This window comes from Aotus nancymaae, unplaced genomic scaffold (genome assembly GCF_030222135.1).
Source record: "Aotus nancymaae isolate 86718 unplaced genomic scaffold, 86718_ANA_hifiasm-v0.15.2.pri h1tg000028l, whole genome shotgun sequence".
NCBI lineage: Eukaryota > Metazoa > Chordata > Mammalia > Primates > Aotidae > Aotus > Aotus nancymaae.
The window spans coordinates 40601017-40622183 of record NW_026988441.1 but is presented as its reverse complement, the minus strand read 5'-3'; the positions used below and the strand labels follow the sequence as shown (position 1 = coordinate 40622183).

The following is a 21167-nucleotide window of genomic DNA, read 5'->3' as shown; positions in this document are numbered from 1 at the left end:
TGTACTCCAGCCTGGGTAACGAGCAAAACTGTCTCAAAAAAAAAATAATAATAAAATAAAGAAATGGGATAGGTGCAGTGGCTCACGCCTGTAATCCCAGCACTTTGGGAAGCCGAGGTCTCAACCTCCCGACTTGAAGTGATCTGCCCACCTCGGCCTCCCAGAGTGCTGGGATTCAGGTGTGAGCCACCGCACCTGGTTATGGCCAATTGGCCAATAATATTCTGTTGTAACAATGTATCACGCCATCGATCCATGCGTCAGTAGTGGACATTTGAGTTGTTTTCACTTTTTGGCCACTACGAGGCAGGCGGCTAGGCGGCCAGGGACACTTGCGTGCCTGTTTTTATTTGAACACCTGTTTTCAGTTGTCTGGAGTATATTCCTAGGAGTGAACTGCTGCATCGCATGGTGAGTCCATGTTTACTTAACCCTTTGAGGAAATGCCAGCCCGTTTTCCAAAGCAGCTGCATCTGCCTCCTAGACCTTTGCAGGATTCCATGAATGTGTATCGAGCACCCACTATGGCCACACGGAGGAAGCCGACTTTTGAAGAAAAAAACAAAGCAGAGAAGGCCTGGCTGAGCAGGTGACATCTGAGCAGACTTAAATGAAGTAGGCCGGGTGTGGTGGCTCATCCCTGTAATCCAAGCACTTTGGGAGGCCAAGGTGGGAGGATCACCTGAGGTCAGGATTTCAGACCAGCCTGGCCAACACAGGAAACCCCGTGTCTACTAGAAATACCAAAAAAACTGGCCGGGCACGGTGGCTCAGGAGTCTGTAGTCTCAGCACTTTGGGAGGCCGAGGTGGACGGATTGCTTGAGGTCAGGAGTTTGAGACCAGCCTGGCTCCCATGGTGAAACCCCGTCTTTACTAAAAATACAAAAATTAGCCAGGCGTGGTGGCACACGCTTATAGTCCCATCTGTTCCAGAGGCAGGAGAATCACTTGAACCTGGGAGGGGGAGGTTGCAGTGAGACCCAGATCGCGACGCTGCACTCCAGCCTGGGCGACAGAACAAGACTCTCTAAAAAATAAAAATAGTAATAAAAAATAACAAAAAATTAGCTGGGTGTGGTGACTCAAACCTGTAATCCCAGCTACTCACGAGCCTGAGACAGGAGAATCTCTTGAACCCAGGAGGCTGAGGTTGCAGTGAGCCAAGATCAAGCCACTGCACTCCACCCTGGGGACAGAGCGAGACTCCATCTTAAAAAAAAAAGAGGAAGAGGAGGGCAGGGACATGACGTGGGCAGGTGGTATAGGGTCTAGTGGGCCGTGGTCTGCAGCCAGTGACCTCAGGAGTGCCCTCGGAGCAGAGGCAGCCCCACCTAGGGCCAGAAGACCAGGCTCCTGCTGGGAGGTCCCCGATCCCCAGGGGGGAGCCTCCCACCCCCATCCTCATGAGGTCCTTCACCCACTATCTTTCCCCAAACACTTCCAGCCCAGCTCCCGACCCCACCCCCTGCCTGACCCACACCCCGTTCTCAGCATCGTATGATGTTCCCGTAGCACAGGAGGGAAAGCCGGGGTCCCAGAGACAGAGAGCAGCCCCTGAGGCCAGAAGCCCCGGGATCAGGACGTCGGGGGCTCTAAACTGAGTAAATCAATAGGAAACTTCCCAGCTAGGTTTTGCAGAAAGCTAAGAACACAACCCACCTGGTCCTAGGGCTGGGGGCTGCCCCGCAGGACCTTAACCCTAGCAACCCGCCTCCGTCCGTCCCCATGGCAACCGGGGCGGGGTCCGACCCGGATCCGCCGGTAGCCCCATCCGGCAGCGGCTGCGAGTCTCGCCTTCAGACTCGGAGGAGGAGTCCGCGCCGAGCCTACTGGCCCTTTAAGTGGCTCCGCCCGGCAAGTCCGCCACGCGCTTCCGATTGGTCCCGAGCGCGGCCGAGCGCAGCCGAACTTGACGCACCGCCCGCCGCCTTCCCTACCAACCTCCCACGCGGCTCAGCGGCCTCCCCGGCCAATCCTCAGCCAGCGCGCCGATCTGTATCTGCATGACCACACCCCGGGGGAAGACCGCACCCAATGGGACCTTTCGCCGAGGCCATCATTAGCATGCCGGGGGCGGGGCGGGGCGGCCGGCGGGGGCGGGGGACGGGCTGCGGGCGGTTGGTTGGAGCGTCGCGCAGTCGGGAGGTCCGGGAAAGTTTCTTTGGAGGTGAAAACAGCCGCGGAACTCCAGGCCCTGCGAGGGGGCGGGGGTGCGGGGGTCCCCGGGCCGGGCCGGGGTCTTTCCTGGGCTGGGGAGAAGCGACCCAGGCCTCCCGGGGGGCGATCGCCCAACAAAGGATTCTTGGGGCGCCCGCCCTCGAGGACTTCCCCGCCCCCGGATCCGGCCCCCGCAGCGCTTCGGGCTCGGCATCCCGGGGCTGTCCATCGCGGGGTACCCCAGTTCGCGGTCCGCCATCGGGCGGCCCGGGCGCCTTTCACCTCCACCCGCGTCCGTGTTCCAGGTCCGGCCCGGAGCGGCCATGTCCCACGGCCCCAAGCAGCCCGGCGCGGCCGCCGCGTGAGTGCGCCGACCCCTCTCCCCACGCCCGCGCCACCTTCCCGGCTGCAGCTCTAGCTCCAGAACCCCCGCCCCAGTCCCGCCGACCGGGGTCTTGACTCCCCGACCTGGGTCACGGGGCTTCTCCCTCCACCCAGTCCTGCACCCCCCACCTCGGCTTCCAGTCCCTCCCAGGAGCCCCGCTTGTCCCACCTTCCCGGATCCTGACCCCATCAGACCCCGCCTCCTCGGGCTCATGCACCCTCCCTGCAGCCCCGCCGTCGGGATCTAAAAGCCGTAGGGTGGACGTTGGGGGGAGGGGAGGCTCTAGGGACGAGGCTGACCCTGGTATCCTTGGCTCCAGGCCGACGGGCGGCAAGGCTCCGGGCCAGCATGGGGGCTTCGTGGTGGCTGTCAAGCAAGAGCGCAGCGACGGTCCACGCGCCGGCGAGAAGGGGTCCCACGAGGAGGAGGTGAGATTCCCTGCTCTGAGCTTGGGGAGGCCCCGGGCTCCCGCCCCAGCCTTTAAGCCCCGCCCCAAGCTAGATTTGAATTGCTTGTGGCTCCGCCCACAGCCCAGATTTTCCTTCGGAAGCTGAGACCCCGCCCCGTGCGAGCTGCCACGCCCCTGACAGATCCTCTGCCACTCTAAATCCAGGCTCCGCTCGCCGCCCAATGCCAGCTCTGTCCACGCTAAGGCCCCGCCTACTTCCACTCCTTGGGAGCGGCACCCTTCCCTATGGTTCTGTGGGCCCTTTCTCCAGCAAGGAGCCACGCCCACCGAGAATAGGCCACGCCCACAACCGGTCAACGCTAACCCTGGGCTCAAACCTCGGCCCCTAGTCCCTCAGATCCCCTCACGCCTGGCCAGGGACCCCTCTAACCCTCCATGTCCTGACTCCTAACCCGGCCCTACCTCCATCTCTTCCGGGTTCTTTCTCCCAGCTAGGCCCCGCCCCTAGCCCAGCCCATACAGCATTAGGCCCCGCCCATGCCCCTCTGAGCCCCGCCCCAGGCCTCCAGGCCCCCTTCCCAACGACGCAGCCCGGTTCTGCAGCCGGTGAAGAAACGCGGCTGGCCCAAGGGTAAGAAGCGGAAGAAGATTCTGCCGAATGGGCCCAAGGCACCGGTCACGGGCTACGTGCGCTTCCTGAACGAGCGGCGCGAGCAGATCCGCACGCGCCACCCGGACCTGCCCTTTCCTGAGATCACCAAGATGCTGGGCGCCGAGTGGAGCAAGCTGCAGCCAACAGAGAAGCAGGTGGGGGGGGCGAGTCCCTGAACAGTGCCGACGGGTCCACGGACCACCCCTCAGTAGCCCTGACCCCCAAAGGATTCCACATGCAGAGTTTTTCCTTCTGGCCGGAGAAATGTCCACCCATGACCAGTTTTTTTTGGTGGGTTTTCTTTGTTGTTTTTTGAGATGGAGTCTCGCTCTGTTGCCCAGGCTGGAGTGCAGTGGTGAGATACTTGTTCACTGCAATCTCCGACTCCCAGGTTTAAGCAATTGTCCTGTCTCAGCCTCCCAAGTAGCGGGGATTACAGGCAACCGCCACCATGCCCGGCTAATTTTTGTATTTTTAGTAGAAACAGGGTTTCTCCATGTTGGCCAAGCTGGTCTCGAACTTCTGACCTCCAATGATCCAACAGCCTCCGCCTCCCAGAGTGCTGGGATTACAGGCGTGAGCCACCATGCCCGGCCGGCAACCAGCTTTTGAGGGTGGGGCTAGCAAAAGGCCAGACAGATTGAAAACTGGAGGACCAACAAGGATATGTCTAAGAAGTCGGGTGTGGCCTGGAGTTTTTGTGATACCTGATTTTCATATCCTGTTAGTTTAAAAATTGCAAAAACATTAAGAAAATGTACCAAAGCCACCACCGATATGCATGCACCCTTGTAAGTGAGATTTCAAAAAGAGAAACGGGTGTAGGAGGTAGTCCAGGCATTCGCATATCCTGGAGGTGGGTGCCTGCCCATGACTGGCATCTGGGAGTGGCTTATCACAGCCTGACAAGTCAGGGGCATGGGAAATGATGTGGGAGCTCGGGGGTCCTTGAGCAACAGGCTGAGGAGCTGGTTGTCTGTCTGAAGGGAATAGGGAGCTATCGAAGGTTCAGGAGAGGGGAGGGTGCAGTGAAAGCTGAGTGATGGAGACTGGGTCCTACTTTGGAGGCATCCCTGCCTCTGGGTGGGTTAAGTCTTCTGGTGCTGCCCTCCAGCGGTACCTGGACGAGGCGGAGAGAGAGAAGCAGCAGTACATGAAGGAACTGCGGGCATACCAGCAGTCCGAAGCCTACAAGATGTGCACGGAGAAGATGCAGGAGAAGAAGATCAAGAAAGGTGGGAGGGGCCAGGCGCAGCGGCTCACGCCTGTAATCCCAGCACTTTGGGAGGTCGAGGCAGGTGGATCACCTGAGGTCAAGAGATCGAGACGAGTCTCGCCAACATGGTGAAACCGCCGCTCTACTAAAAATACGAAAATTAGCTGGGCATGGTGGCATGTGCCTGTAGTCCCAGCTACTCGGGAGGCTGAGGCAGGAGAATCGCTTTAACCCAGGAGGCGGAGGTTGCGGTTAGCCAAGATTGCACCACTGCACTCCAGCGTGGGTGACAGGGCGAGACTCGGTCTCAAAAAAAAAAAAAAAAGAAAGAAAAATGGTGGGAGGGGCCAGCGGGAGCAGTTGGGGTCCTGTTCTGTGGGGTGCGACCGCAGCCCAGGTAAGGCCTCCACTACATGAGGTACAGTCCAATGGGGTGGGCAGGGGAGAGATACATGGCCGGACAGAAGTGAAGGGAGCTCACTCAGTACAGTAGGGGATTCCCGGACGCGGAGGGACGCAGGTGCGTTGTTGCGGCCCATGAGCAGGGCTGACCTTGGGTGCAGGGCGTGGTCCCTGGAGACCTGGGAGGCTGACCCTTCCCTTCCCCTCCCCCACCAGAAGACTCGGGCCCGGGGCTCATGAACACCCTCCTGAATGGACACAAGGTAAGCGACCCTCCTCCTAGCAAAGCACCTGAGGTAGAAAGGTCTGGAGTTTTCTAAAACCGGCGCTTAAGCCATCGCCTTTCGCCCAGATGTATGCAAGCGGGGGTGGTGCCACCGCACTGGGGGGACGCTGTTGATTGCACTCGCACCCAGGGTGCCCCAGGAGACCCTCCTAGGTTTGGGCACACCCAGGAGGAACGTGGCTGCCCACTACCACCAGCAAATTTCCACCTTGTCCCTTCGTCTTAGGGTGGGGACTGCGACGGCTTCTCCACCTTCGATGTTCCTATCTTCACTGAAGAGTTCTTGGACCAAAACAAAGGTGACTGTCAACTGCGGTCCTGATGCGAACTCCGTGGAAGTGGGTGGTGGAAGGGAGCGTGGGCCAGGAGGGCCCCAAGGCGGGAGGGGGCGGATCGGGAGGTTCCCTCTGAGCGCCCAGGAACTGATGTGGAGCGGGAGGCAGAGGGCGCAGTGACGGAAACCCGGGCAGGGACACGTCCCGGGCTAAAGCCGAGCGATGGGGGGAGTAGGGCGGCGCGGGCTCTGACCCTGCTCACCCCGGCCCAGCCCGCGAGGCAGAGCTGCGGCGCTTGCGGAAGATGAACGTGGCCTTCGAGGAGCAGAACGCGGTGCTGCAGAGGCACACGCAGAGCATGAGCAGCGCGCGCGAGCGTCTGGAGCAGGAGCTGGCGCTGGAGGAGCGGCGGACGCTGGCGTTGCAGCAGCAGCTGCAGGCTGTGCGTCAGGCGCTCACGGCCAGCTTCGCCTCGCTGCCGGTGCCGGGTGCGGACCCCGCCCATGGCCCCGCCCCGGTCACCCGGCCCCGCCCATCGCCCCGGTCACCCGGACCCACCTCCCGTCCCCTTCCCCAGTCACCCGGCCCTGCCTGTCGTCCTGCCTTCCCCACACACCGCCGAGCTCCGCCCCCTCCCGAACCCCACATCCCCACCCCAATGCTCCGCACCGCGCCCCATTGCTCGCCTCCGTCCCTGGCCTCGCCCCCACGGACCGCGCTTTCCGGCCACGACTTCTCCCGCCTGGTCCCCGCTCACCCCTCTTCCTCCCGCGAGCCCCTTCGTGCCCCCACCTCGGACGCTCCAGGCACTGCTCCCTACAGGCCCCACCCTCGCTGGCCTCTCCCTCGCCAGCCCCCGACCGGTCTTGAGCACTGACCCCACCTCCCCACGCCCCGTCACCCACTCCTCTCCCCGCCCTGCCCCTCCAGTCACACCCCACCCGACCCCAGCTCCCCGATGTCATCCCGCCGCCTCCCCGACCCCGCTCCCTCGGTCTGTGACGGTCCTCAGCTGACCCAGGACCCCCGCCGCTCCAGACCTGCGGTCCCCACCCCGCCCCGTCCTCGCCAGCCGCCTCCTGCCTCGGCTGACGCTAACCCACCGTGCGCCCCGAGCGCCCGGGGAACCCCACCGACTCCCGTCCCTGCGCCCTCCGCGAGACCCGCCCTGACAGTACACCCCCCACCTCTGCCCCTTGCCCTGGAACCCTCGCCTGACTCACCTTACGTGTCCCCCAGGCACGGGCGAGACGCCCACGCTAGGCACCCTGGACTTCTACATGGCCAGGCTGCACGGCGCCATCGAGCGCGACCCCGCACAGCACGAGAAGCTCATCATCCGCATCAAGGAAATCCTGGCCCAGGTCGCCAGGTGTGTGCCCGGCGGGGCAGGGGGCGGGGCGGGGCCGGGCTCACTCGGCGGGGAGCGCCAGGAGTTCCTCCAAGCTTCTCAGGGCGGATCCCGGTGCCTGGATTAGGTGGGATCCACGCCGGCCCCCCATCCCTGGCATCTGTCGGAGTAGCTGATGCATGGCCTCTGGGGTTCCTCTGGGTCTGGTGGGGGCCAGAGATGATGCGGTCCTCATCCCGGGCCCTCCTGTCTCTTGTTTCAGCGAGCACCTGTGAGGAGTGGGCGGGCCCACGATGCGGAGGAGAAGCTGCGGGCGCGGCCCTGCCCCACCCTGCCCCGTGGACGAGAGGCTGAGGCTCCACCCTTTGGGGCCTGGTCCCATCCTGCACCTTGGGGGCTCCAGCCCCCCTAAAATTAAATTTCTGCAGCATCCCTTTAGCTTTCAATCACCCCAGCTCCCTGAACCCAGAAGAAACACTCGCTGCCACCGCACAACCGCGGGTACCCTCCTCGGAGGACAGCCATGCACCGCGCGGCTCTCCCCGTTATCCCCGGGACCAGGACAGGCAGCCACCCCCAGCACACGGCAGGATCCCCCAGATTACCCAGGTGTGTGCCCTGGCCCACACAGGCAGCTGCCCTGTGGGGACTTACCTGGGATGGGTCCCCAAATGCCTGCCCCCAGATGTGGGGGTGGTCTTGCCCATCCTGCTGTCCTCCAGCCGAGGGACCCTCCTGGGTGCGGCCCCTTCCCACTGCTGGATCCGGACTTTTTAAATAAATAGAAACGGAATTTGTGTTTTCAGCTGGTGAGTGTGTAAGTTGTTTGGGGTGGTGTGGAGGGCTCAGGAGGTGGAGCCATGGCCCCCCATGACATCCCTGGTGGGGGTGCCAGGCCTGCTCTCTTACCTCCAGCAGCGCCTCAGAGTTTCTGAGGGAGGCTGGGGCCCAAACTTGCCGGGGCTCACAGAGCCAGCCAGCGGCAGGGCAGGCGTCTCCATCCTGCCTTCTACCTGAACTTGTGTGTTGTGGGCTCAGCACACGTGGGGGGCTTGGGGCTTGGGACAGTCACGGCTGCTCAGTTCATCCTTCAACTTGGGTGCACATAGGGGTTCAAGTCCTTCCCCAGCAGACTGACTTTGGTTTTGTTTATTGTGTGAAATCGGCAGCATAAAGCTTGCCATGCCAGCCATTTTGTGTACGAGAGACCAGGGCTCAGTCTGCCACCCAGGCCGCAGTGCAGTGGCCCAGTCATAGCTCACTGCAGCCTTGAACTTCTGGGCTCGAGACCCTCCTGCCTCAGCCTCCCAAAGCCCCGGGATTGCAGGCATGAGCCACCTCGCCTGGCCATTTCAGCCATTTCAAAATGCACAATTCAGTGGCACTTAGTTTATTCACAGTGGTATGCGAACATCACCTCTATCTAATCTCTGCTCATTCTGATCGCCCCCATCAACAGTCACTCTCATCCCCTCCCCAGCTCCTGGCACCCACAAATCCCCTTCCTGCCTCTGTGGCTTGGCCTGTCCCAGATATTTCATAGAAATGGGATCACACGTTGTGTGGCCTTTTTGGGACGGGAGTCTTGTTCTGTCACCAGGCTGGAGTGCAGTGGTGCAGTCTCAGCTCACTGCAATCTCCGCCTCTCGGGTTCAAGCAATTCTCCTGCCTCAGCCTCCCAAGTAGCTGGGACTACAGGCGTGTGCCACCATATCCAGCTAATTTTTGTATTTTTAGTAGAGATTGGGTTTTGCCATGTTGGCCAGGCTGGTCTCGAACTCCCGACCTCAGGTGATCCTCCTCCCTCAGCCTCCCAAAGTGCTGGGATTACAGGCGTGAGCCACCATGCCCGGCTTGTGTGTCCTTTTGCGTCTGGCTTCTCTCACTGAGCGTGATGTCCTCCAGGTTCATCCACGCTGTGGCCTGTATCAGAGCCCTGTTCCTTTTAGTGGCTGAGTCCAGCTGTGGTGTGGATGAACCCGCTCTGTACTGACCCATCTATCTGTCCAAGGACACTTAGCTGTTTCTAACATTTACTTGTGAGTAATGCTGCTGTGCACATTCATGTACACGATTTTGTTAGAGTGCCCATTTTCCATTAGATTACTCGGAGCTCTGTGTTTTGCTGTGTGTGTGTGTGTGTGTGTGCGCGCGCGTGTGTGTGTGTATGCTGCTTACTGATAAGCCTTCCCAGAGACTTCTGCATTGAATGGCATAGACAAGACATCCTAAAAAATTCAGCAAATCATCTGAACCCCAGAACCTCTGAATGTGACCGTATTTGGAAATAGGGTCGTTGCAGATATAATTAGTTAAGATGAAGTCATCCTGAAGTAGGGTGAGCCTTAAATCCAATGACTGCTTTCCTTATAAGAAGATAAAATCTGGACACAGACACAGGGAAGAGACAGCCAAGTGACAACAGAGGCCAAGATTGGAGTGATGTGTCTACAAGCCAAGGGACGTCAAGGAAGGCCACCCACAGCCGGAAACTGTGCACGCCAGGAACGGTTCCACCCAGGGGCTCTGAGGAAGTCAGGCTCTGCCCGCACCTTGTGGAATTCTGGCCTTTGGAGCTGTGAAAGAATCCATTTCTGTCACTTTTTAATTAAAAAAAAAATTTTTTTTTAAAGACGGGGTTTCTCCATGTTGGTCAGGGTGGTTTCGAAGTCCCAACCTCATGTGATCCGCCCACCTCAGCCTCCCAAAGTGCTGGGATTACAGGCGTGAGCCACCGCGCCCAGCTGTTTTTTATTTTTTAGAGGTTCAAGCAATTCACCTGGTTCCCTATGCTGCCCAAGCTGGTCTTCAACTCCTGGGCTCAAGAGTCCTCGTGTCTTGACCTCCCAAAGTGCTGGGATTACAGGTGTGAGTCATTGTGCCTACCCCCATCCCATGCTTTTTTTTTTTAAACAGTTTCGCTCTTGTTGCCCAGGCTGGAGTGCAATGGAGTGACCCCGACTCACTGCAACCTCCGCCATCCAGCCTCAAGCGATTCTCCTGCCTCAGCCTTCCGAGTAGCTGGGATTACAGGTGCCCGCCACCACGCCTGGCTAATTTTTTGTATTTTTAGTAGCAATGGGATTTTGCCATGTTGACTAGGATGGTCTCGAACTCCTGATCTCAGGTGATCCACTCCCTTCAGCCTCCCAAAGTGCTGGGATTCCAGGTGTGAGTCACCACGCTCGGTCACTTTGTTTTTGAGACAGGGTCTCGGTATGTTGCCCAGGCTGCAATGCAGTGTTACAATCATAGCTCACTGAAGCCTTGACCTCCCTGGGCTCAGGTGATCCTCCTACCTGGTTCCCGTGAGTAGCTGAGACCACAAGTGCCTGCCATCACTACTGACTTTTTTTTTTTTTTTTTTTTTTTTTGAGACAAACTCTCCCTCTGTTGCCCAGGCTGGAGTGCAGCGGTGCAATCTCAGCTCATTGCAACCTCTACCTCCCAGGTTCAAGTGATTCTCCCACCTCAGCCTCTCAAGTAGGTAGGATTACAGGCACCTGCCATCACACCCAGCTAATGTTCGTATTTTGAGTACAGACCGGGTTTTACCATGTTGGCCAGGCTAGTCTCGAACTCCTGACCTTAGGTGATCCACCTGCCTCAGCCTCCCAAAGTGCTGGGATTTCAGGCATGAGCCACCGTGCCTGGCCAATTTGCTTGTATTTTTTTTAGAGATGGGGTCTCACTATGTTGCCCAGACTGGTCTTTAACTACTAGATTCAAGTGATCCGTCCGGTCAGCCTCTCAAAGTGCTAAGATTACAGGCATAAGTCACTGTGCCCAGCTGTATCTTTGCAGTTGTGACAGGATCTTGCTCTGTCGCCCAGGCTGGAGTTCAGAGACGGGAACACAGCTCACTGCAGCCTGCACCTCCTGGGCTCAACCCATCTTCCCACCACAGCGTCCCAAGTAGCTGGGACTACAGGTGGGTGCCACCACGCCCAGCTAATTTTGTATTTTTTGTACAGATGGGGGTGTCACCTTGTTCCCCAGGCTGGTCTCAAACTTCTGGGCTCAAATGATCCTCCCGCCTCAGCCTCCCAAAGTGCTGGGATCACAGGCGAGAGCCACCTCACCCCACCCGCTTTGTGGTGCTTTGTTACGGCTGCCCTGGGATCAAACAAACTGATACTGCCAACCCCCAACCCCGCCAGACCGTTTCACCCTTTCCTGGCACAGAAGATGTGCCAGGAAATTTAGAGCTTCTCATTTCTAGGCAGGCCTGGAAAATACCATTTTGTAGTAGATTTTTTACTTTAAAAAAATTCCAGGGCCGGGCGCGGTGACTCAAGCCTGTAATCCCAGCACTTTGGGAGGCCGAGGCGGGTGGATCACGAGGTCAAGAGATCGAGACCATCCTGGTCAACATGGTGAAACCCCGTCTCTACTAAAAAATACAAAAATGAGCTGGGCATGGTGGCGCGTGCCTGTAATCCCAGCTACTCAGGAGGCTGAGGCAGGAGAATTGCCTGAACCCAGAAGGCGGAGGTTGCAGTGAGCCGAGATCGTGCCATTGCACTCCAGCCTGGGTAACAAGAGCGAAACTCTGTCTCAAAAAAAAAAAAATTCCAGTATACAATTCGGTACGATTTACTACATTCAAAAAGCTGTGTGGGCTGGGCAGGGTGGCTCACGCCTGTAATTCCAGCACTTAAGGAAGCCAAGGCAGGCGGATGACTTGAGACCAAGAGATCGAGACCATCCTGGCCAACACGGTGAAACCCCGTCTCTGCTAAAAATACAAAAATAGCTGGGCGTGATGGCTCCTCCTGGGCGGAGGCTGTGTCTGGCTCTGCTGTAGGGCTCACCCCTGCAGGCAGGACGGCTGTTTACTGAGCCAACATTCCTGGGTAGGAATCTGATGGATGCATAGGTGTTTCTGGCATTGCATTCCAGCGGAGTTTTACCAGTGCCTCCCGGTGTCTGGGGTCTCCTTCTCCACCTATGACCTGGACATCCATTCATTCCTCACCAAAGATCACTGAGCACCCACTGTGTGCCAGGCACTGGGCACTGGGCATGGGGACACATCAGGGGAACCACCCCCGGAGCTCCTCCTAGAGCTGACATTCCTCCGGTCCTGGAGACAAACAGGACACAAAATGCAATAAAGTGTCAGCCGGGCACAGTGGCTCACACCTGTAATCCCAGCGTTTGGGAGGCTGAGGCGGGAGGATCCCTTGAGGTCAGGAGTTCGAGACCACCCTGGCCAACATGGTGAAACCCCCGTGTCTACTAAAAATACAAAAATTAGCTGGGGGTGGTGGCAGGTGCCTGTAATCCCAGCTAATTGGGAGGCCAAGGAAGGAGAATGGCTTGAACCAGGAAGGCAGAGGTTGCAGTGAGCCGAGATCGTGCCACTGCACTCCAGCCTGGGTGGGAGAGAGAGACCCCATCTCAAAAAAGAAAATATCTCATACATCAGACGATAGCTTTAAATGCTGGGGAGAGGCTGGGCACAGTGGTTCACATCTCTAATCCTCACACTTTGGGAGGCCAAGGCTGGAGGATGGCTTGAGCCTTCCGGTTTTGAGTTTGAGACCAGCTTGGGCAACATAGTGATATCCCAGCTGTACAAAAAATTAATCATGTTTCTTATTTATTTATGTAGAGACAGAGTGTTGCTCTGTGGTCCAGGCTGGAGTGCAGTGGCGCCATCTCGGCTCACTTTAACCTCTGCCTCCCAGCTACAGGCAATTCTCCTGCCTCAGCCTCCTGATTAGCTGGGATTACAGGCGCCCGCCACCACGCCCAGCTAAATCTTGTATTTTTTAGTAGAGACCGGGTTTCACCATGTTGTCCAGGCTGGTCTCGAACTCCTGACCTCAGGTGATCCACCCGCCCCGACCTCCCAAAGTGCTGGGATTACAGGCCTGAGCCACCACGCCGGCCTGTCCGTGTCCTTATTTGAGGTCCCTGTTCTTCCAGGGTCCTAAGCTGAGGCGCGCCCCCACCCCACCCCCACCGCCAGACTGCCGGTATCCCCGGGGAGGGCGCAGCTGGCCCTGGCAGGGCCCGGACACCTGGGGCCCGACTCACCCCTGTGCACCCGGCGGTGTCTCCTTCCCGGGCGGCTCGGGTTCCCGGATCCCCTTACCAGGGCGTCTCGGCTGTCGCGCCCTGGGCCGGGGGAGGGGAGGCTGCAGGAAGCCGCGGATCCGGCGGCGGCGGCGAGGGCCCGGTGGGTGGCCGAGCTTCTCCCGCAATGGAGAGCGCAGCGGCCCGCGAGGCCCGGGGGGCCGAGACCCCGCGCGCGCCCGCGCCCCCGCCCTCGCCCTCGGAGCCCCCGGCCGCGCCCCGCGCCCGCCCGCGCCTGGTCTTCCGCACGCAGCTGGCGCACGGGAGCCCCACGGGCAAGATCGAGGGCTTCACCAACGTCCGCGAGCTGTACGCCAAGATCGCCGAGGCCTTCGGGATCGCGCCCACCGAGGTAAGGCTCCCGGACACCTGCTCCAGAGGCCACCCGCGTGATGGGTGAGGGGTGGGGAGAGCTTGGACCCTGGACGGGAGACCCAGATCCCACACGTCGGGGTGGCCGCCTAATCGCCGGATCTCAGAGACACAGCCCTCAGGTCCCGGGGTGCCACACCCCCAGGGCCCCCTATGCACGCTCTGCGCAAAAGATGGGCAGGTCTTCGGGCTAGGGGACCCCTAGATATTCCAGAAAATCCGCTGCGCAGACCTGGCTTGGAGCGGATCCCAGCAGCCCACGGAAAAGCGCCTCTGTGCTTCCTGGACATAGCTGGGGTCTGGGGTTCCAGGTGCCCCCCCTTTAAGGTGGGAAGTCTGAGGCCGCGGTGGGGTCGGGGTTGGAGGGGTCCTGGGCGTTTTTCCAATCCAGGTTCGTTGGGTTTGCAGCCCCCAGGGGGCGCTAGCAGATTAAACCTGGAGATCTGGGGGCTGGAGGGCCGGGGGTCTGGACAGGGGTCTCGACCTGCCCGAAGCCTCTTTCCATTCTGGAGATCCCATGCCCTGCCCTTTCCCATGGGCTGGGCTCCTGGTTGCTGGAGGCAGGGAGGGGCCTGTGTAGACAGGGCACTGCGTGGGGGACGTGTGTCCTAACTCCAGGCTCCCTCTCCCCCGGGAAAGATCTTATTCTGCACCCTCAACAGCCACAAAGTAGACATGCAGAAGCTGCTAGGGGGTCAGATAGGCCTGGAGGACTTCATCTTCGCCCACGTGCGAGGCGAGACCAAGGAGGTGGAGGTCACTAAAACAGAGGATGCTCTGGGGCTGACCATCACGGACAACGGGGCCGGCTACGCCTTCATCAAGGTGCCCGGGGGAGGCGGTGGATGGGTGGCTTCCTGGGGTCCAGCCACTGCCCCTCCTCTCCCCTCTGGGTCTACGTGGGTTCTGGGGATCCGAGGCGGGTGGCTGGGGTTGCCCCGCCAGTAGCTCTGGGTCCCCGCAGAGAATCAAGGAGGGCAGTATCGTCCACCGGATCGAGGCGGTGTGCGTGGGAGACAGCATCGAAGCCATCAACGACCACTCCATCGTGGGCTGCCGCCACTACGAGGTGGCCAAGATGCTCCGGGAGCTTCCCAAGGCCCAGCCCTTCACCCTGAGGCTGGTGCAGCCCAAGAGGGCCTTCGGTGAGGCGGGCGGGAGCTCTTCCCAGACGGGTTCTATGGGTGCGTGGGGTGGAGGTGGGTCAGGGATGGGACGCGCTGGAAGGTTCTAGGTGCATCCGGTGCATGCCGAGGAGTTCTGGCAGGGCATCAGAGACAGCAGGTCATTTCTATTAATAGACTGTCATGGAGTCAGTCTGTGGGGGAGGGGAGAAGACTGGGTAAAGAGATTCCCCAGCCTGGGAGGAGGGGGCGTCCAGAACCACTTTGCAGCCCGGCTGGGAGCTTTTAAAGTAGCACTTCGAGGTCATGCTGCGTTCTAGAGAATGAGAATATGGGAATGGTTTCCTTTCTTTTCTTTTCTTTCTTTCTTTCTTTTTTTTTTTTTTTTTTGAGATGCAGTCTTGCTCTGTTACCCAGGCTGGAGTGCAGTGGTGTGATCTCAGCTCACCACAAACTCTGCCTCCCGGGTTCAAGCGGTTCTTTTGCCTCAGCCTCCCGAGTAGCTGGGATTACAGGCGCGCACCACCACTCCTGGCTAATTTTTGTATTTTTTGTAGAGGGTCTCACTGTGTTGCCCAGGTTGGTCTCAAACTCCTGGGCTCAAGCGGTCCCTTTGCCTAGGTCTCCCAAGTGGAGTGGAGGCTGGAGTGCAGTGGTGCGATCTCGGATCACTCCAACTTCTGCTTCCTGGGCTCAAGCAATTCTCCTGCCTCAGCCTCCCGAGTAGCTGGGATTACAGGCGCCTGCCACCACTCCCAGCTAAGTTTTATATTTTTAGTAGAGACAGGGTTTCACCATGTTGGCCAGGCTGGTCTTGAACTCCTGACTTCAGGCGATCCACCCGTCTCAGCCTCCCACAGTGCTGGGATCACAGGCGTGAGCCGCCGAGCCTGGCCTGGGGTCAGTTCTACACCTGCTCCGTTACAACAGCTCATCCTGGACTTGTGGTTCAGTTTGCTGGGGATGGGAAGAGACGAATCTCGAATGGGTCTCTGGAGATTCGCCGCACAGACGTAAAGAGGACTTTGAAGGGGAGGAAGATTCTAGAAAGGCTCGACCGGTGGCCTCCCAGGGTTTACAAAGATGTGGATCCACCCAGAACTCATGGCCATCCGCTCACTGTTTCCTCAAGATATGATTGGCCAGAGAAGTCGGTCCAGCAAATGTCCCGTAGAGGTGAAAGTGACCAGCGGGAGGGAGACCCTGCGGCTTCGTTCTGGGGGGGCTGCCACGGTGGAGGAAGCGGTGAGTGAGGGGGGGGTTCTTCCAAGGCTTCTGCCCCCACAGCTCTGCCGCCGAGTCAGTGCGGCCTTAGACAAGACCTTGGAGCCTCGGTTTCTCTGCCTGCAAAATGGGTCCTCGTTGAAAGACGGGGCAGTGATGTTGGTACCAGCACCACTGACTCGTGTGAGGGTCCAGTCCGCTCTTCCCTCAGGGGTGGGGGTCGGGAGGGGGCTGGGCTGGGGGGATCCAAGGGTTTTCACCCTGACTTCCCTCCCTGGTGCCTCCAGCCCAGTGAGTTTGAGGAGGAGGCGTCTCGGAAGGTTGATGACCTGCTGGAAAGCTACATGGGCATTCGGGACCCCGAGCTGGGTAAGGGGCCAGGGTAAGCCAGGGGGCCCTGGGGGGAGGGCGGTCCATGGGAGGAGGCAGGGTCACAGCGGGAAGCGCCCTCGCTGACCACCCTTCCGGCACGGCCCGCAGCGTCCACCATGGTGGAGACGTCCAAGAACACAGAGAGTGCCCAGGAGTTTGCACGCTGTTTGGACTCCGTCTTGGGCGAGTTCGCCTTCCCCGACGAGTTCGTGGTGGAGGTGTGGGCCGCCATTGGAGAGGCCAGGGAGGCCTGCGGCTAGTCTGCCCCGGGGGGGCCCCGCACAGCCCCAGCCTGGAGCCCAGCCCCCTGCCCCGGCCCTGCTCCAGAACCCCGCCCAGCTCGGAGGCCAAGTTCCTCTCTAGAACCCAATCCAGGTCGGAGCCCCACCCCAGCTCCAGAACCCTGCCCTTCTCTAGAATCCAGCCTAGATCTGAGGCCAAGCTATGTGCTAGCGCCCAGGCCAGCTCTGAGACGCAGCCCAGCATCGAGACCAAGCCCTATTCTAGAGCCCAGGCCACCCCTGAGACAAAGATCAGCTCTAGAACCCAGACGAGTTCTGAGACCAAGCCCTGTTCTAAAACTCAGTTCACCTCTGAGACCAAGCCCAGCACTGACACCAACCCCTGTTCTAGAACCCAGATGAGCTCTGAGATCACACCCAGCTCTAGAACCCAGATGAGCTCTGAGATCACACCCAGCTCCAGAACCCAGATGAGCTCTGAGGTCACACCCAGCTCCAGAACCCAGATGAGCTCTGAGGCCCAGCCCAGCTCCAGAACCCAGATGAGCTCTGAGGTCACACCCAGCTCTAGAACCCAGATGAGCTCTGAGGTCACACCCAGCTCTAGAACCCAGATGAGCTCTGAGATCACACCCAGCTCTAGAACCCAGATGAGCTCTGAGATCACACCCAGCTCCAGAACCCAGATGAGCTCTGAGGTCACACCCAGCTCCAGAACCCAGATGAGCTCTGAGGCCCAGCCCAGCTCCAGAACCCAGATGAGCTCTGAGGTCACACCCAGCTCTAGAACCCAGATGAGCTCTGAGGTCACACCCAGCTCTAGAACCCAGATGAGCTCTGAGGTCACACCCAGTTCTAGAACCCAGATGAGCTCTGAGGTCACACCCAGCTCCAGAACCCAGATGAGCTCTGAGGTCACACCCAGCTCTAGAACCCAGATGAGCTCTGAGGTCACACCCAGCTCTAGAACCCAGATGAGCTCTGAGGTCACACCCAGCTCTAGAACCCAGATGAGCTCTGAGGTCACACCCAGCTCCAGAACCCAGATGAGCTCTGAGGTCACACCCAGCTCTAGAACCCAGATGAGCTCTGAGGTCACACCCAGCTCTAGAACCCAGATGAGCTCTGAGGTCACACCCAGCTCTAGAACCCAGATGAGCTCTGAGGTCACACCCAGCTCCAGAACCCAGATGAGCTCTGAGGCCCAGCCCAGCTCCAGAACCCAGATGAGCTCTGAGGTCACACCCAGCTCTAGAACCCAGATGAGCTCTGAGGTCACACCCAGCTCTAGAACCCAGATGAGCTCTGAGGTCACACCCAGTTCTAGAACCCAGATGAGCTCTGAGGTCACACCCAGCTCCAGAACCCAGATGAGCTCTGAGGTCACACCCAGCTCTAGAACCCAGATGAGCTCTGAGGTCACACCCAGTTCTAGAACCCAGATGAGCTCTGAGGTCACACCCAGCTCTAGAACCCAGATGAGCTCTGAGGTCACACCCAGCTCCAGAACCCAGATGAGCTCTGAGGTCACACCCAGCTCTAGAACCCAGATGAACTCTGAGGTCACACCCAGCTCTAGAACCCAGATGAGCTCTGAGGTCACACCCCGTTCTAGAACCCAGATGAGCTCTGAGGTCATACCCAGCTCTAGAATTCAGATGAGCTCTGAGACCCAGCCCAGTTCTAGAATCCAGATGAGCTCTGAGACCACACCCAGCTCTAGAACTCAGAGGAGCTCTAAGACCAAGCCCAGCATTGAGACCAAGCCCTGTTCTAGAACTCAGGCCACCTCTGAGGCCAAGCTCAGCTCTAGAACTCAGGCCAGCCCTGAGACCAAGCCCAGTTCTAGAACCCAGAAGAACTCTGAGACCAAGCCCAGCTCTGAGATCAAGCCCTGTTCTAGAACTCAGACCGATTCCGAGACCAAGCCCAGCTCCAAGACGAAGCTAAGCTCTGAAACCAAACCCAGCTCCGAGCACAAGCCCAGAACCCAGGCCCGCTCTGAGATGAAGCTCATCTCTAGAATCCAGCTGAGCCCTGACATCAAGCCTGGCTCTGGAATGCAGACAAATTTTAAGACCCAGGCCAGCTTGGAGACGAATCCCGGTTCCAGAATCCAGGCTAGCTCGGAGGCCAAGGCCTGCTGGAACACTGGAGCGGACTCTGGAACTCTGGACTCTCGGTCTAGCTCCAGAACCCCAGTTAATTTTGGAACCCATGTGAGATTCATGAAGCAGCCCAGCTCTGGAACCCCAGCCAGTTCAGGATTCAGAGACATCTCCCAAATCGAACCGTATTCAAGAATTTATACCAGCTCAGAAACCCAGACCCATGCAGCTGCCCAGTCCAGATTCCAACCCCAGCCTTGCCCTAAACCCCAGCTGCATGCAAGTACCCATCCCTATCCTGCAGCCCGGTCCAGCTCCAGTGATGATTCCAGCTCTGAGACTGAGCCCAGCTCTAGAACCTCACCTAGTGCTACAGCCAGGTCCAACTCCAGGATTCAGACCAGCTCTGGAACGCTGTCCATCTCGGAAGCAGGGCCCAGCTCCAGCACACAGCCTGGTCCTGAGCCCCACTCTCCCGGCAGAACGCAGATCAGCTCTAGAATGCAGTTTGCTGCCGGGACGCAGACTAATTTCAAGGCCTGGCCAAGCTCCAGAGCTCAACCCAGCCCAGGCACAGCAGCCAACTCTAGAACTCACCTCAGTTCTGAAATCCCAGCCAGCTCCAAAACACAGACAGTGGCTGAGACCCAACCAACTTCCAGAATCCAGCTAAACTCTGGAGTCCAATCTAGTCCTGGGACCCAGGTCATTGCAGCGACCGAGTTAAGCTCCGCGGCCCCGTCTAGTTCCGACAGCAGGCCTGGCTCCAGGATCCAGCGCTGCCCAGGAGCTCAACCAACCTCCGGGACTCAGCTCACCCCTAGAACCCCGCCAGGTTCTAGATACCAGCTCCAGACCACAACCCCAGACAGCTCTGGTACTCAACTGAACTTTAGGAAGCAGACCAGCTCTCGAACTCAGCCCAGCTCTGGGACCCAGTTCAGTTCAAGAATTCAAGCCAGCTCTGGAACCCACGTCAGTCCTGGGACTCAGTTCAGCTCTGAAACCCAGACCAGCTCGAGAATGCAGCCCGATCCTGGAGCCCATCTTAGCTCCAGAACCCAGTCCAGTGCTGAGGCCCGGCTCAGCTCAGGAACCCAGACCAGCTCCAGAATTCAGCCCAGGCCTGGAGCTCACCTTAGCTCCGGAACCCAGTCCAGCCCCAGCACTCATACCAGTTCAAGAATCTGGCTGAGCCCTAGAAATGGGCTCTGCTCACAGACCCCTGGCCTTGACCCTAGAATTCAGCTTGAGGCCCCTGCCCCAGCCCGACCTCAGCCCCCAGGCCCACCCCCCAGAGCCCCCACCACAACCCCTAGCAGAGACCCCCTGCCTCTGCCTCAGCCCCATGATCAGGTCCATGGCACCCAGGTCAGCCCTGGCCCCGTTCCAGGCTCACCCCCAGCCTGCTACCTGGCCCCTCAGCCACAGGCCTCCTCAACCCCCCAGAAGCCAGCCCTCCCCCCAAAGCCTGAGCTGGGACCCCAGAAGTCCACCCCACCCACCATATCTGTCTCTCTTAGCCCCACCCCCAGGGCAGCCCTCCTGAGTTCTCACCCTTCTGAGTCCCCAGCTCTGGCTCCTGCCCCTTCCCCGACTCTGGGGGAACCAGGACCCCTCCATTACTGCAGAGGGCTGTAGACTGAGGGTGACTTAGCCCTGGTTCCTGTGGTTCCCATCCTCTCCTGTCCCTCTCAGCTGGTTCCCCCAGAAGCAGCAAGTGATCTTATATCCCCAGCAGGTAGCGGCGGGGTGGGGGCGGGGTACGCTGGTAGAATCAGGGGCTTCGGTTTCACCGGGCCTGGCTCACATCCAGGTCCTGGGAGGGAAAAGGAGGGCAGGAGGCAGTCCGCACCACATGTACCCCAAGGCTCGTGGTGAATAAAGGCGCCTCCCATCTCTGCAGCCTGGTGTGTCACTTTGCGGGGAATTAGGGGGAATGCGGGGCTGTGGGGCTGGGGCTGCTGGCTGAAACTACGCTCAGCACCTCCTGACCACGTACTATGTACCAAGCACTTCATTAAGCACCACGCAGGCATGAGCTTTCGTGCCTGCACACGACGGGTGCTCCATGAAGACCTAGACGTTGGTCCTTTCTTTTTCCGAGACGGACTCTCACTCCATCTCCCAGGCTGGAGCGCAGTGGCACAGTCTCAGCTCACTGCAACCTCCACCTCCCGGGTTCAAGCGATTCTCCAGTCTAGGCCTCCCAAGTAGCTGGGACTACAGGCGTCCACCACCACGCTTGGCTAATTTTTTTATTCTTAGTAGAGGTGGGGTTTTACCATGTTGGCCAGACTGGTCTCAATCTCTTGACCTCGTGATCCACCTGCCTCGGCCTCCCAAAGTGCTGGGATTACAGGCATGAGCTTTCACACCCGGCCCACTTATACTCACTTTTCTTTTTAAGCAGAGTCTTGCTCTGTCACCCAGGCTGGAGTGCGTGGCAAGATCTCGGCTCACTGCAACCTCCACCTCCCAGGTTCATGCCATTCTCCTGCCTCAGC

General features: G+C 59.1%; 2 protein-coding genes across 3 annotated transcripts; both read left to right on the top strand.

Annotated features, from left to right (window-relative positions):
* Nucleotides 1-443: 443 nt before the first annotated feature.
* On the top strand, nt 444-7790 carry HMG20B (high mobility group 20B). Its single transcript, XM_064382152.1, has 10 exons — nt 444-589; nt 1802-2519; nt 2657-2971; nt 3556-3759; nt 4719-4839; nt 5439-5485; nt 5735-5807; nt 6056-6271; nt 7023-7155; nt 7397-7790. The coding sequence occupies exons 1-10, from the start codon at nt 444-446 to the stop codon at nt 7407-7409; spliced, it is 1986 nt and encodes a 661-aa protein (XP_064238222.1). The 3' UTR covers nt 7410-7790.
* A 5555-nt stretch (nt 7791-13345) lies between these two features.
* GIPC3 (GIPC PDZ domain containing family member 3) lies at nt 13346-20507 on the top strand. Of its 2 annotated transcripts, XM_064380741.1 has the most exons (7): nt 13346-13570; nt 14230-14415; nt 14555-14735; nt 15847-15959; nt 16226-16320; nt 16419-17394; nt 18223-20507. In XM_064380741.1, the coding sequence occupies exons 1-7, from the start codon at nt 13346-13348 to the stop codon at nt 20299-20301; spliced, it is 3855 nt and encodes a 1284-aa protein (XP_064236811.1). In that variant the 3' UTR covers nt 20302-20507. The 2 variants fall into 2 exon arrangements, with proteins under 2 accessions (XP_064236811.1, XP_064236812.1); XM_064380742.1 differs by lacking the exon at nt 18223-20507 and having other exon boundaries at nt 16226-16307; nt 16419-16570.
* The last annotated feature ends 660 nt before the right edge of the window (nt 20508-21167 follow it).